This window comes from Pipistrellus kuhlii, unplaced genomic scaffold, assembly GCF_014108245.1.
Source record: "Pipistrellus kuhlii isolate mPipKuh1 unplaced genomic scaffold, mPipKuh1.p scaffold_m20_p_1, whole genome shotgun sequence".
NCBI classification, from domain to species: Eukaryota; Metazoa; Chordata; class Mammalia; order Chiroptera; family Vespertilionidae; genus Pipistrellus; species Pipistrellus kuhlii.
The window spans coordinates 137,274,247-137,290,906 of NW_023425404.1; the positions used below are offsets into that span (position 1 = coordinate 137,274,247).

At 41.2% G+C, this 16,660-nt stretch overlaps 1 protein-coding gene across 4 annotated transcripts; it reads left to right on the forward strand.

The window, feature by feature from the left end:
- Positions 1–1,684: 1,684 nt before the first annotated feature.
- On the forward strand, positions 1,685–14,255 carry LOC118703748 (alcohol dehydrogenase class-3). Of its 4 annotated transcripts, none has more exons than XR_004983129.2 (9): positions 1,685–1,811; positions 4,815–4,916; positions 6,726–6,867; positions 7,509–7,596; positions 9,695–9,914; positions 10,059–10,319; positions 11,285–11,491; positions 13,688–13,826; positions 13,967–14,255. XR_004983129.2 is itself a non-coding variant. In XM_036410883.2 (9 exons), exons 1-9 carry the CDS (start codon positions 1,800–1,802, stop codon positions 13,989–13,991), a joined length of 1,125 nt encoding a protein of 374 aa, XP_036266776.1. In that variant the 5' UTR covers positions 1,685–1,799; the 3' UTR covers positions 13,992–14,255. The 4 variants fall into 4 exon arrangements, 3 of the variants coding, with proteins under 3 accessions (XP_036266776.1, XP_036266783.1, XP_036266798.1); XM_036410883.2 differs by having other exon boundaries at positions 11,356–11,491; XM_036410890.2 differs by lacking the exon at positions 13,688–13,826.
- The last annotated feature ends 2,405 nt before the right edge of the window (positions 14,256–16,660 follow it).

Consider the following 16,660-nt stretch of genomic DNA (forward strand, 5'->3'; position numbering starts at 1 on the left):
AGAGGCAGCTGATCGATGACTCTCTCTCATCGATGTTTCTAGCTCTCTATCTCTCTCCCTTCCTCTCTGTACAAAATCAATAAAATATATATTTTTTTTAAAAAGAATGGATAACTCACAATATGTTATTGGCTACAAAAAATACAAGGACAATTCACTTCTTTAGGATTATAGAAGTGAATTGGAGGATCATTGGGAGTCTCTGACTCCCAATTCTATAATATGTGTTTATTTTGAAAAAGTAACAGGAAAAAAACTGCACAACACAATTTGGATCTGCAGCTGCAAATTAGATGGCCACCTTCTCTGTATGCCAAGGGTATGAGAGAGAAAGGATTTGATGGGTAGCTTTGGAACCTCTGTATTGAACAGAATTAGTACCAACCACTTCTGGCTCCCTCCTGTTCAACCCATCGGGGCTTTCTTCAGTTCAGACAGTTTTCTGCTCCAATTCATGGGGGCTACAGCAAGGGCTATCTTTGCCTCCCTAAGGAAGTATGTACTCAAACAATGCCTACTAGAGCTAGGGGGAGGGGAAGTTCCCTTCAAAACGTAGCAGACATTTATGGCTTTATGAATTCCTCCCTTCAATTCGCTCAGTATTTATCTTTCTTGTGAGCACTAAGAAATATGCTTCAACTTTATTGAAATCTGCTTAACTATGACAACTGTACACTTTCTTGCCTGTTAGAAAGTCCAAAATGACAGGTCACACTTTCACCTAATAAGTCTGTCAGTTCAAAATATACTGACCTATTTTCTTAGGAGTCAGAATTAAGTAAAAGTTAGCACTGTCTCTCATTGTTTCCTGTCTTCTGCTAGCTGAAATGGAGAAAGGTAGGTCAAGAATTTAACAAAGAGCTTGCTTCCAAACGATACCTGGCGTTTGAGGTTCTCCCACACTTCTGTATTTGAAGCTGCTATGCTGCTCATTTTGTAAGGTGTATTTGTAAAATACCTGCCTCCGGCCTCGTCAGGTTATTTCCAATATAGTCCACACTAGCAAAGTCTCTAAAGGGACTGAGAGTCTCTACTTTCACTTTATAACAATTTTATCCTTCTCATAGGATGTACAAATCTACTAGTAATTCCTGTCTATAATTTTTAAAAATATATTTTATGTCCGGGGCAGCTGGAATAGGAGCCTAGGACGTTTCCCTGAATGGGTTCCCCCGTTCTTGGTGTCCCTTTTCTCATTCTCCCGCTCAGTTTCCCCTCTCGCTGGAGAATCTTGAAGGGCTTTATCTTACTCATCTTGCATCCTCAACACATAGCAGCGCACACGAAGTACCGGGAGCACCAGACTCTCCCGGTTCCTCACGTGCCTCCGGTGAAACTCCTGGCCCCTCACCTTCCACCTCTCTCCCTTGTGAGACTGATCTGCGCTGCCTCGGCTACAGTTACACGAGGAAACCCCTTCCTGGCACAGACCGGTTTGCGGTCAGGCGTGAGCACAGCCAGGACACCGCCGCTAACCCAGCTTCGCCCACACCCTGCCGGCCTCCGGGGCAAGACCTCCCGTTACCGCCAGAGTGCGCCCGGCGCCGCAACCCCCGCCCCACGCCCCGCCCCGCCCCCCGGCACCGGAGGAGGCGGGACTACGCTGAACGCAAGCCCCACCCACGTCCCGCCCCGCCCCGCCCCCTGCGTCCGGCACGCGCCCCACCTACGTCCCAGCTGTACCGCGCAAGCCCCACCCACGCCTCGCCACGCCCCACGCGTCCGGCACACGCCCCGCCCACATCCCGACTGCTTGGCCCGCCCCGGATGCCCACGCGCGCTGACCGGCTCCCGAGGGCATGGCGAACCAGGTAGCGTAGGGCCTGCCGCGGGCCCGAGTCCGGGGATGCCGGGGACGGGGAGCGTCGCCTGGAACCGGGCCGCTGGGCACCGGAGCCGGAACGGGGCCTCGGAGGGACGGTTCAGCGGGAAGGAAGCTTTGTTTCGCCTCCTCACTCGGGAGGGTTTTGCGCTTCTGGGCAGCTGGAGCGCGGAGAACGGGGGGGAGGGGGACCAGGGTGGTCGGTTTACATCCCGGTGAAATGGCTCACGGGCCACGCCTTGCCTGTGCAAAGGGTACAGCATGTTCTTTTGTTCACGGTTATTTCGTTCGTAAAGGTGATCAGATGCCGTAGGAGCTTCACTCTGCTTTGTATTAATTAGCATAAGGTAGGATTAGATTCCTAAAACGTCGCTTTGCCTTAAGTTGCAGAGCCTATCCAGGACTTACTGTGACTTGCCCAGGATCATACTTGCAGGTGCAAAATTATAATTCCTATTACAGTTCAGGTGTTGAAGTGAGGCAGTTGCCCGTGATTTAGAGTGGGGCTTTGTTTCGATTAGAAGTGTCACTGAAAGGAAGAGTTGAAACTCCTCTAAAACATTCTTCAAAAGTGGCGGGGGTAGGGGTAGAATAAAACTTATGGATGAGCTATTCTTGTTGCTTCACATCTCTAGTGTACAATATGACTTCATTGATACTATTCTGAATTTGACCTTTGAGGTTTAGGGTACATGGAGGTGAAAAGGATTCCAGTGCAGTGTCTGGATTTATTTATTTTTTTTTTTTTTACCATCAGATTTAATATCTACATTTTAACTTTAAAAGCAAAATTTATCACCTCACCAACTTACACAAGTTTCATCCTATATTAGGGGTGTCGAACTCAATCAGAGAAGGGGCCAAAATCTAAAATCCAGCCTAAATCGCGGGCCGAATGGTTTACTGAACAGTCATAAACTGTCATTGTGATGGAAACGCAGCGGAGTGCAGTGATGACAGCGCGGTGCGGGCCACATTGCAAGGCCTGGCGGGACGGATTTGGCCCGAGGGCCTTGTGTTTGACACATGTGCCCTATATAATCCTGTATAATAAAGAGCTAATATGTTAATTAGAACAGACTGCTGAACTACCTTCCAGGACGACCTTCCAGATCGACCAGTGTTAGGGGGGGGCAGGAGGCGGGGGGGGGGGGGGGGGGTGCCAAGCCCCTTGCACATGCATGGGGCCTCTAGTCTCTATATACAGTTTAACTCTCCTCTCCCCTCCAGTTTCACTGCTACTAATAACTACTAAATTATTTTTGCCAAGCTACCCTGTGCCAAAGACTGTATTAGGAACTTCATATTCATTCTCATTCACCCTTCACAATTACCCGGATTGTAGGTGTTTTATCACCATTTGTAACTCTTCTCCTCAGTATCCCGGTTAAAAGTGATGGTTCTCAAACTCACTGCCAAAGTTATTTTATTAATTTTTTACAGAGAGGAAAGGAGAGGGACAGAGAGCTAGAAACATCGATGAGGGAGAAACATCTACCAGCTGCCTCATACACACCCTTTACTGGGGATGTTCCCGCAACCAAGGTACATGCCCTTGACCGGAATCGAACCTGGGACCCCTTAGTCCGCAGGCCGGCGCTCTATCCACTGAGCCAAACCAGTTTCGGCACACTCTCCACTTTTTTAATTCTGTAGCCCTTTGTGCCTCTCCCTTTAAATCACACTTTTTGTAATTATTGACTTTCCAGTCTGTCTCCTATAAACCCAGTGGCTTTCAACCTTTATCCTGCCAACTTGTTTCATAACCATTATGTAACTGATCGAAATCTTCCCTGTTACATCTGATTCTCCGGTAACGGAAGGGTGTACTGGAATCTCTAGGGCAACATTATGCTATAGAAATATAATACAATTGGCATAGTATGTAATTTTAACTTTTCTATTAGTCATATCAAAAAACATTAAAATCATGTTCATATTTTATCCAACATATTGAAAATACTATCTCAGCATGTAATCACTGTTTTTAAAATATTATTGAAGTATTTTTTTTGTACTAAGTCTTCAAAATCTTACAGCTTAACTCAGTTCAGACTGGCCACTTTTCAAGTGCTCAGTAGCCACAGGTGGCAAGTGAATAATGTACTGGATAGTACTTTTAAAATGGATAGGAATAGCCTGACCGGCTGGTGTTGCTCAATGGTAGAACCACCTGGATGTGTGCCCTGATGGGGAATCAACCTGCCACCTTTTGGTGTACAGGACAGTGCTCCAACCAGCTGAGTCACACCAGGGTGATAGGAATGGTTTTCTAAATTTCCCCCATTCTGGTACTCCTTACTGGTACATTCCTTCCCATCCTATGGTTTTGTATTACAGCAGTGTTACACCAACCTGAACAAAAGAATGTCACCGTACGTGTTAAACATTCAGATTCCTTGGGTCCTATGCCAGACCTACTGAATCAGATTCTCTTAGACCTGTATTCTTAGCCTGCTTCTGTAGAATATCAGTAAGTATTCCGTGAATAAAACTTTTCAACCAGAAGAGGCTTTTATATCTGACCAAAGGTCATCTAAGTTAAATATTTTAATGAATATTACTTACTTATACAAAATCTAAAAAACAGAACAATTCTCTGTATCACTTAGAAGTACATGTTTCTTTTTCTTTTATTAATATATTTTTATTGATTTCAGAGAGGAAGGGAGAGGGAGGGAGAGATAGAAACATCAATGATGAGAGATAGTCATTTATCAGCTGCCTCCTGCACACCCCCTACCAGGGATCGAGTCCGCCACCCAGGCATGTGCCCTGACCCCGGGAATCGAACCCAGGACCCTTCAGTCCAAAGGCCAATGCTCTATTCACTGAGCCAAACCGGCTAGGGCATTGCATGTTTCTTTGTGAATCTTTGATATACTAGTACTTCCTAAGATTAGCATTCATCAATATCTAAATTAACTAATAAACAGTTCATTATTCATTCAGGTGAATAAACAACTTGCTCTTTTTTTTTTCCCTATTTCAGGTGATCAAGTGCAAGGCAGCTGTTGCCTGGGAGGCCGGGAAGCCTCTCTCCATTGAGGAGGTAGAGGTGGCACCGCCAAAGGCTCATGAAGTTCGAATTAAGGTAATGTTACATCTAAGGCAGTGGAAAAGATGACTTACAATTAGGTCTCTGGATAGATTAATACTCCTGAGTGCTGCAAAGGATAAATCCCAAAGGAGAGTGTTGAGAACAGGTATTGGTAGTCTTCCAACCACAGAATCACAACATCCTCCTCTTATTTGATCCTCCTTTGCACTCCTCCCATCTTGTAGTTTTGATGGTGGGCTGAGCAGCCTGCTCCAGGGGTCACTGGATGACTGCAGTTTATTTCTGTAGCCTAAGTTTAAGGTGACTTTGCCAGATGTTCCCCTTTCTGCTGACCCCATAACTTAAAATGTATGGTGACACATTAGAAACAAAAGAAAAAGAAGTGGCCTTTAGTTTTGTTAGGTGAAACTTCAAATAAGATTTGGGAAGAGGCTCCTGATCAACTGAAGCAACAACCAAGTAAAGTCATCTTGATTAGAGAGCTTTAAATACTGACCCTTGCAGACAGGGCCCGAGTTCAAGGGATGCATTTATTATTCCAGTGCTTAATGAAGCTATCCCAGGAGAAAGGCATAGTTCACAAAGCCACCAGCTGGGTGTTCTTAGCATTCTTCTCTTTGTTTTGATGTAAAATTAATGGTTTAAGGTAGTGACCTTTGCCCTGGCCCACGTGGCTTGGTTGGTTGGGCATCATCCCATGCACAGGAGGTCACCAGTTCAATTCCCAATCAGGGTACATGCCCAGGTTTCCAGCTTGATCCCCAGTAGGGAGTGTGATCGATATTAGACTTTCACATCAGTGTTTCTCTCTTCCTCTCCCTCTAAAAAAAAAAAAAAAAAAAAAAAAAATCAATAAAAATATTTTTAAAAAATAAAATAGTGATCATTAAATAAAACTAACATCCTAAAAAAATCAGCTTTTTTTTTTTTTTTTTTTTTTTTTGCTATAAACTGGAGTAAATGTTCCTGGTCCTACTTCCAAACACACAGCACATAAACACATATTGACTCATGCTCCCAGGGATCCCACATATCAGGTCAAGAAGCACAAATAACTTTTCAAGATCCTTTTCAACCCAAACCCAGAAATCTGAAATATTTTAGTAGTTAAATTCAGAAACTAACCTGATTGTGATTTTGCCCCTGAAAAAGAAAATGTTTTGTCCTGAATGTATTGTTTGGGGTACACTGAGTTCAGCTGCCTTTCCTGGGACTGCCAATAAATAGCAAATAATGTTACATTGTAAGTGGGTATGTAAGCGAGAAGCAGAGGAGTGTAAGTACATTCTAAGACTTTCTCTTTGTGTTTTTTGGTAGTTTGGAAATATAACATTATTAAAAGAGATAGGGATAAAGGACTTACTTAAACAAATTTGTTTGTGTGCTAAAAGGGAGTTGGTTCCACTAAAAGCTGAGTTTTAGTGCAGACCAAGCAGGCTGGCATATTTCAGAAATAATCCATAGCTTTGTAGAAATACCATTTCCCAACAGGCCTGAAGAGCCCAGCGGTGAAATGGCTTCGCACACAGATGCTCTTCCTCTTCACCTTATTTGCTTTGTCTTGCTAATATGCACTGAAAAGGAGAATAGATGTGCCATCTGTTATTGAATATAAATACACTATAATGTACTACGAAGAAAAGCCTGCCAATTCTAGTTGTTAAGATGTCATCTATTTGTAAGCATATACTGGTTTTAGAGAGGTTAAAGTGTGAAAGAAAAGTATTTTGGAACAAGTGGAACAAGTGGAATATATTAAAATAAAAGGGCCTTTCCTTTGATGCCTCACTCTGAGTTGCATGCACACACACTGAAATGCTCTTTATTCGAATATCCTGATAGATTATTGCCACTGCAGTGTGCCACACTGATGCCTACACCCTGAGTGGGGCTGATCCTGAAGGCAGTTTTCCAGTGATCTTAGGGCACGAAGGTGCTGGAATTGTGGAAAGTGTTGGCGTAGGAGTTACTAAGCTAAAAGCAGGTAAGAGGGCATTTGAACCACTTATTTTACACCTCCATAGGGAAATAACATTTCTGATCAGCTACCCATTGTTTACTTATGAACAAATTATCATCTAAGAAAGTTGTGAAGATTGATTTTATTCCTCACCCAGGAAGCATAAATGGAGGGTGGGCAAAAGTAGGTTGCAGTTGTTTGTATGGAAAATAATACAATAACTAATAAATAATAATACAAGACTAAACTCTATGTTTCCCATAGTCACAACTGTAAAACTACTTTTGCCCACCCCATATTTGATGGGTTTTTTTCCTCTGAGTTTGCAGACTGCTGTTCATCTGAAACTGTTAAAAACATTTCGGAAGTCAGTTTCTAAACAAGAAATTTTAAAGATTCATCAGTGAGTCAGTAGTTTGAGGCACATGACTCCTTGTTCTCCAGTTCTTGTTTTTAAAAGTTTCCTTTAGTTGAAATTTTGAAACTTGTATTTTTTGTAGTCAGGCTTCGTCTAAATGATGTTATGTAGGTGAAGTTCTAAGCCTTAAAGAGCTTAGCTTTCAAAGCCGAATGAGCTAACAGGAATAGGCATTTGCAGGGGCTGATACATTCATTAGGAATAGATGCCACGTATCCAGGATAATGTCTTTGCATTCATTTTCCAGGTGATACTGTCATCCCACTTTACATCCCTCAATGTGGAGAATGCAAATTCTGTCTAAATCCTAAAACAAACCTTTGCCAGAAGATAAGGTTAGTATCTTTTTGCTCTTTGTTTCTGGTAATATTTTTATTTTTCTCTCAAAGAACTTGTATTTACTCTTGAATCCAAAGGCAATCTATTTCTCTTCATCTATGTATTTGTTTATTCATATGTATCCCAAAGGGTTTGTCTAAGAGTGTACATCAAACTGTTACCTGGTGGGGTCTGGGCCCAGAGCGGGTCTGCCTTGAGCCGGCTGGTAGCATGTGAGTTCTTCAGGCAGGAAAGATTTCATGAAAGGATTCCAGGTGATTTTGAGATTACATTAATTAAAACTGGTGACAGTGAAAAAAGGGAAGAGTTAAAGGTAGAAGAAGCAACAGGAGAGAGAGTAGGCAGAGCGGCTTTGGCTCTCTGAGAAATAGAAGTCCCAGGAAAAGAAGTGAGCCAGGGAGGGGCTGCTGTTAGCTCACTGGAAAGTCAGAGAAAAGGGAGCCTTGGAGGCAGGTTCAGGGGTAAGCCCAAGATGAAATGCCACTGCCCGCTGCTCCCCTGGTTGCAACTCTTGTGGGTTAGAAAAAGCAGAGATGCAAGGCACAGGCATGCTATAGTGAGAGTGCACTGTTGCTTCTTTGTTTTGAGGCAGTGGAAATCCAAGTGGAGGTTTCAGAGGAGGGTCTTAACAGAATACTCATTAGCTTTCCCAGTGTGTCCTTCAATATGTTGATTCATCAAAATGTGCGTATGGAGGGATCAGGGATAATTTTCTGGTTAGTTTAATTTTAAAACTATTTCATCAACGAGGGACTGGGATGAGGCCAGGCTTCCCCAAGGCAGTCTGGAGTGTGTAAACCAAGCATGTCAGACTTGCTGCAAGTTTGACATGCTTGGTGTAAACAATTTACTCCTAAGTGCCCTTGGTTAGGGAAGGTAAAACCTTGTGATTCATTAGCTGGCTGTAAATAACTCAGATTGTTTTGCCTTGTTTAATTATCTTCTCTCAGATTCCCATATTCTGCTTCCCTAGCTTCTTACTACCCTGCTTTAAAAATTATAGTGTTTATTTTTATTAACAAATAACATATTTATTAAGCACTCTGCTAATGCGTTACATAACATCTCATTTGATATTTTTCTTTTCTTTTTTTCTATGAGAAAGATTTATTCTCTGTGTTTTCTTTTTTTTTTAAATATATGTTATTGATTTTTACAGAGAGGAAGGGAGAGGAATAGTTAGAAACATCTATGAGAGAGAAACATCAATCAGCTGCCTCCTGTACACTCTCTACTGGGAATGTGCCCACAACCAAGACCAAGGTATATATACCCTTGACTGGAATTGAACCTGGGACCCTTCAGTCTGCAGGCCGATGCTCTATCCACTGAGCCAAACCAGTTAGGGCTGTTCTCTGTATTTTCTAGAGAGAAAACTGAAAGTCCAGTATAGGTTAACTTGCCCAACATTACACAGGATTTGAGACCAAGGTATGTCCCTGACTTTAGGGCTCATCCTCCTAAATGAGACACTATATCACCTATAAATTTAGAATATCTAAACTAATTTTTACTAACATGTATTATATCAGTTGCCTTTGTAAGTTTGCTCTCCCACCCCAGCCCCATTATTGTAACCAACTATATGGGCAGAAAACTAAGTGAAGAGAGAAAGTAACTTGAATCCTTGAGGATTGTTACACTTCTGAAAAGGCCTGCTAAAAGGTCTAAATTAGCCAGTTTGGCCATCTGTTTTCCTTAGCCGAATGGATTATTCATTGCATGTGGTCTTTGTGTAAATGCTGGGTTTAGCTTTATGCTTTATGAAGTTACATTTGCTCACAGTGTTATGATGGAATTTTAAAATAATTTTATCTGATCCATAAGTTGTACCTGTTAAAAATTATTTCAATACTCTGACAGTAAGATCCAAAAAAATACTGAACGTTGAAAAACATATGAGATTATAAATCTCTTACAAGTTTCTCTATTGTTGAAAGATAACTGATTAATACATACATTAGGAATTGGACTTTTTGTCTTAGCACACTTTTCTAACTATTTATTAGTTGTTGTTTTTTTAATAATTCTTTTTCTTATAGGTTTTAGGGAACCTAATTCTATCCTGCCTTTTTCCTTTTCTGTTTTTTTTAGAGTCACTCAAGGGAAAGGATTAATGCCAGATGGCACTAGCAGATTTACTTGCAAAGGAAAGAAAATTTTACATTACATGGGAACCAGTACGTTCTCTGAATACACAGTTGTGGCTGACATCTCTGTTGCTAAAATTGATCCTTCAGCACCTTTGGATAAAGTCTGCCTCCTGGGTTGTGGCATTTCCACTGGCTACGGTGCTGCTGTGAACACTGCCAAGGTAAGTGTTGGCCTGGCTTTTAGCTTCCACCTTCTAATTTGATACAACAAAGCTGAAATAATTAAATTGGTCCGATCTGTAAAAAACCTAGTGACTTTCTTGACTCTTGTGGAAGCAGTGCCTCACAGGCTGTCTTTCTGTTAGGTGGAGCCTGGCTCTACTTGTGCCATCTTTGGCCTTGGAGGAGTTGGATTGGCGGTTATCATGGGCTGCAAGGTAGCTGGTGCATCCCGGATCATTGGTGTGGATATCAATAAAAATAAATTTGCAAGGGCCAAGGAGTTTGGAGCCTGTGAATGTATCAGCCCCCAGGACTTCAGTAAACCCATCCAGGAAGTGCTCGTTGAGATGACTGATGGGGGAGTAGACTATTCCTTTGAGTGTATTGGTAATGTGAAAGTCATGGTGAGTATGCTTGGTTGGCTTCATTTCTCTCTCTCTTTTCTCCTTCTCTCTCTCCCTCTCTCTCTCTCTTTTCTCTTTCACTAGCTGCTTTTATGAAAAATATATATTTTTACTTATTTCAGAGAGGAAGGGGAAGGGAGAGATAGAAACATCAATTATGAGAATCATTGATCAACTGCCTGCTGCCACCCCCGAATGGGCATGTGCCCCATCCAGGAATCAAATCGTGACCTGGTTCATAAGTCAGTGCTCAACCATTGAGCCATGCTCGCTGGGCTGTAACTGCTTTTTTAATGCAGTTTTCTTAAGATTTAAAGTTGTTTTATTTTTATAAAGGAGAAGTCTCAGTAAGAATTATTCTAGTAGAAGAAAGGAAAAATAATGATTTGAACTACAAATGGGAAATTACATGAGTGACTCGGAAGGATGAAGAAAAATCTTTCTTTGCCTTCCATGTATGCTGAATCTTAGAGTATGTCTGCTTAAGTAAAGAGGCAGAATAGTGCCTTTGTAGAGAGCATGCGTGAAAGTAGATAAACACCCGCATGCTAAATCAGTGACCCTGAACAATGACGTCTCTAAATCTCAGTTTCCTCTTGTGTAAAATACATTTTACTCAGTAAAAGAAGGAAATTAACATTCTCTTAATGAGGCCATCATTGGGGTAGGGCAGACAGTAAAGCCTCTACTTTGATACAAAGTAGGCATTCAGCAAAAGTATCAGAATTACTTCTCTGCATACTTCTTTTATTAAAGTCTTTAGAATTTTGAGTTGGTATTTACTTTTAAAAATGGACAGTAAGTAAAAGCTTTAAATCCATCCCATTTGTGTCACTACTTAGCCAACTTAGTAAGTTTCTTAAAGAAAGTAAAATTGTTCAATAAGATTAAATGCACTAAGCATTCCACTTGACCATTTTGCTGCCATTTTTTGGAAAGCTTTGTGAAACCACTCTCTCCCCCAGCGTTTTTGGGGAAGCAGATATTCTCGGCAGAATGCACTGACTTCTGTGATTTGGTTCATCTCTGCCCGCAGAGAGCCGCGCTGGAGGCCTGCCACAAAGGCTGGGGCGTCAGCGTGGTGGTGGGAGTCGCTGGTGCCGGTGAAGAGATCGCCACTCGGCCCTTCCAGCTCGTCACAGGACGCACGTGGAAGGGCACCGCCTTCGGAGGTGATTGTTGGATGGGATGGCACGTTTCCTCTCTCGTTTCTATTTGCAGAGTTTTAATTCCAGGCCAATTTTCTTGGTTTAACAATTTTCATGGGCTTCTTTTCATACTGAGTTGTTATATACAAAGTTATCTTAATAGAAAAGTTTCACATGCAATCAGTATTTTCTCATGAAGCTCAAAACCACATTTTACTCAGTAAAAGAAGGAAATTAACATTCTCTTAATGAGGCCATCATTGGGGTAGGGCAGGCAAACGACAGTCATCCATACTGTGTCATGTTATGGAGTTAATAAGTTCCAGGCATATTTTGCTCATTTTTCTGGAGGGTGCAGTGGTCAATCATACCTCTGGTTGAAGAGGACTGATTTCAGCATAACTAATACTAAATCTTAAATGGAAAATGTTAAATTAGACAAAACCCTATAACAAAATTAAAAAGCTGCCAGACGGGTTATTTTTCCCAGGTATGATTCTAAAAAGTGTATGGTTGTTAACCCTTTGTACATCATAAGCGTCTAAAGATGCAAGGATGGTTTCCATTTTGGATGCATGGCAGTTAACTGGTTAGGGTTGCCTAAGTGTTAACAGGCTTTTTAAGAAATATATTCTTACAATCCTCTTAGGAATAAGATCATATAGCATGAGTTTTGCATAATCTGTGTATCTGTTAACATCCTCTACCTTGTGTTATGCCTGCTTTTTTAAAAGTCAGAAGAAAAGATTCAGGAAATATGCTAAAAGGAAGAATTTGGCCAAAGTTTTCCATCTTTATACTACAGAATTTGCTATAGAAATGTCACACTGACTGAACTCTCCTTTCCTGGAAATATGCTGAACTTGAGGATCTTAGAACAGACTTAAAGCTACGCATGCAACTCAGAGGCATCCTCTCAGGATCCATATGTGTGAACCCCTTCCACGTCCCACGTGGTTCAGGGTTCCTGTTCAGGGGTTCAAGTTCTGGAGAAGCCACACTCAAAATGGAGAGAGGGAGAGAGGTTAGAAAAGAATTAATTTGGGAAATTGGGGGGCCAGGCGGGAGTCCACCTCTAGGGGGAGGACTACCACTGCTCTGGCTTTGGTATTCCTTTTATTAAGGTTATCAGATACACCCATATATTTTAGGCAGGAAATTCCAATGATAGACAACCGGCAAGAAGTTACATATGAAGTCTCAACTAAACAATGAGTAATTAGCTCCGACCATTCAGAGCAATTAAGGTTGACTAGCCTTCTGGATTCCCTTTTCACATTTCTGGATTATCTTTTCACATTTCTCTATTAGTGACAATGATCGGTTTCTGGCATCCATAGCTGAATTTGAAAGGCCTTCTAAGCCTGGGTGACTGAGCCAGGACAGGTGGTAGGAACCTCTCACTGAACCTCATCCTAGTACAGTGCTGATTGGGAAATAAGCAAGAGCATTTGGGGCCCAATGGTGTTCCTAAAACAGCGGTCGCCAGACTTCTGAAACCACTGGTTGGTGACCGCTGTCCTAAAATATGACCCACAGATGTAAATAGATGTTTTGGTCTAGAGTTGTAGATGTCTCAGTTTTAAAAGAGAAAGAAAAAGTCTCAGTTTGTAGGGGGAAAAATAATTAGTAGAGAATATAATGAGGGAGATTTGGGGGGAAAAGCTCAAAAGAGATTTGAAATATGATCCAACCCATCTGTGCTTTAAAAAGTAGGAAGGCTGCTTTGATTTATTGCTTCTTTCAATACCAAGTGAAAAGTTAAAGCATCTAATTTTCTACGTTGCTTTCAGTTTCACAGTTTTCTATTCTGAGTTGCTATCCCTATTCATTGTTGATTTAACACCAAAGAGCCATGTAGCACATCAATATTTTTTTTCCTTGCATTTAATTATTATGGAAATCTGCTATTGTGGACTTAAAAAATAAGCTTATTCTAAGACTTACAGAGTTCTATCCTGGGTAGTCTAACAGTCTCAATTGAAACTTAATGACATTTTAGTAAATCAATATAGAAAGAGGAATGAACTAGAAAGGCATTTACTTTTTCCTTAATTAATGATGTTCATTAAATTCTTTCTCTATGCTGATTTTGATGTTTTTCCTTCCTCTGTAATGAAAACATTTATTCTCTTAAATGTCTTTATTTAACCCACAACGTAATAAGCATACTGTAGAAACTTGCTGAAAAAAAAATTAATAATGTATGATTTCTTTTAGGATGGAAGAGTGTAGAAAGTGTCCCAAAGTTGGTGTCTGAATATATGTCCAAAAAGATAAAAGTTGATGAATTTGTGACCCACAATCTGTCTTTTGGTGAAATTAACAAAGCCTTTGAACTGCTGCATGCGGGGGAGAGGTAAGCTGTCCCTTTAGTTGTATATTATGGAATGTAGGAGTGATGTGAAGTTTATGGAGGAAAAAGGATAAATATATTAATTTAATCTTCTTAAAAGAAAAGATACCATTCAAAACCTACATGTATTGTTTTTCTTACAGCATCCGGACTGTTGTGAAGTTTTAAATACAAAGAAAGTATGTCCATCCTTAGAACTGAGTCATGTGAGCTGATTGGAGCAGCCAGGCAGGCTGGGAGAAGCTCTTACAAGTCCACAGCCCCTTAGATTTTGGGTAACCTACTCTATGTAATAATGTTTTCTGTATAATTAATATCTCTAATCAAGTGGAAGGCTAATAGTGTCATAAATCTGTTTTCTGGATGATCCTTGTGAATAATTACTAGCTCATTAAGGAATTTTTTAACAAAATAAAAGTAATTTCTGTATAAGTGTTTATCTCTGTTCTATGCTAAATTTATGTTCATGGTTCTTTTCCCACTATCTTTATTCTTTAAAGGAAAGATAGAGGAAGCAGGCCAATAGTGAGTTTATGAACCTTGTCTGCTGCTGGCTCAGTAACTTTGGCTTAACTTTTAAGAGTCTCAGGCCCACTTCCTGAAGAACAGATTTCCTTGGCCACAGTGACAAAGTTAATCAGAACCCAAGAAGGCCTTTGTTAGTTATCTTCTTGAGGGCAGGAGCTGTGCCTTGTTCAAACTTACATATCCACAGTTCCTAGCATGTTATCTAGCTCACAATGAGCACTGAAACTCATCATTGAAACTACTGTACTTAAGTAGGGGTGTGTGTGTGTGTTCTTAGCGCTATAAACTATTTCAATATTTTAAAAATTAGGTATTTATGTACTGAACGTCCAAGTTCTGGGCACTTATTTGATCAGATCTTCACATCTGGCCAGACACTTGCCCTTCCAGAGGAAGCAGCATCTAGAATTCGATGTCTATCACTCTCTTGCCCATTATGTGTTGTACTACCCTGGGTATACAGTAAGTCCTTGCTTAATGTCAATAGGCTCTTGACAACTGCAACTTTAAGCACAAGGACACATTACCAAACCAGCTTTCCCATAAGCTAACTGATAGAAACAACAGCAAAGTTCCTACCGCATATTTCTGGTCACAAAAACATCACCAAACTAAAGATTCAACATTGAAATAAATGTGAGCTAAACATGCATTGAAGAAAGATTAATAAAAAACAAATCAGCCAAGACTGGTTTGGCTCAATAGATAGAGCGTCGGCTTGGGGACTGAAGGGTCCCGGGTTCAATTCCGGTCAAGGGCATGTACCTTGGTTGCGGGCACATCCCCAGTAGGGGGTGTGCAAGAGGCAGCTGATTGATGACTCTCTCTCATCGATGTTTCTAACTCTCTATCTCTTCCTTCTTCTCTGTACAAAATCAATAAAATATATATTTTTTAAAAAAAAATCAGATAATAATGTTCCTCCAACCCAGTTCAGGGTCATGGGTGGCTATAGCATCTCTGCAGCTTAGGGCTCAAGGAGGGACCCCCACCCTGGACAGCAAGCTCCCCCCCATCTCAGGAAGAGTCCATCAATGTGTCAAGCTTCACAGTTCTTATAAGAAATTGCCACACTCACACGTACATGCACTCGGACTGGGACAATGTGAACATGCCATTCACCTCACCTGCACACCGACGCAGACATGGGGAGAAAGTACCAACTCCACACAGACAGTGGTCTCAACTGGGAATTAATTGTTTCTTTCTCATCAACATTACAACAAAATCAAGTTGAAGAAAATTAGGTTATTCAAGGACCTGCTATACCTCACTTGTGCTGCTCAGATATGGGTTCCATTTTTTTTTTTTTTTTATAAACAGGTTTGTGTGGCAACCCTGTGTCGACCAAGTCTATCAGCAGCGTTTGCTCACTTCAGGTCACATTTTGGTAATTCTCACAATATTTCAGATAGTGATTCCTCTAATGCACATGTGTCGAACACAAGGCCCGCGGGCCAAATCCGTCCCGCCAGGCCTTGCAATGTGGCCCGCACCACGCTGTCATCACTGCACTCCGCTGCGTTTCCATCACAATGACAGTTTATGACTGTTCAGTAAACCATTCGGCCCGCGATTTAGGCTGGATTTTAGATTTTGGCCCATTCTCTGATTGAGTTCGACACCCCTACTCTAATGGATCTAGGCAAAGTACATTGAAAACCTAGAAAAGATTCATCACTCTAAATGCCATTAAGATCACCCGTGACTCATGTGAAGAGGTCAAAATAGCAACATAAACAAGAGTTTGGAAGAAGTTGGTTCCAACCCTCATGGATGACTTTGAGGGTTGAAGACTTCATTGGAGGAAGTAACTGCAGATGTGGTGGAACTAGCAAGAGAACTGGAAGATGTGACAATTATTGCAATCTCACATGATAAAACTAATAGATAAGTTACTTTCTAGGAATAAGCAAAGAAAGTGGTCTTAAGATGGCATCTACTACTGGCAAAGATGCTATGAATATTGTTGAAATGTCCACAAATTAATTAGAATATTACATAAGCCTAGTTGATAAAGCAGCAGCAGGAACTGAGAGGATTGGCTCCAATTTTGAAAGAAGTTTTATAGGTAAAATGTCATCAAACAGCATCCAGTACTATAGAGAATTTATGAAAGGAAGAGTCCATCAATGTGTCAAGCTTCACAGTTCTTATAAGAAATTGCCACAGCCACCCCAACCTTCAGCAACCACCACCCTGGTCAGTCAGTGGGCATCAGTGAGGCAAGACCCTCCACCAGCAAAATGATTACAATTCACTGAAGGCTCAGATGGTGGTTATTTTTCAGCAATGCTTCTAATTATGTA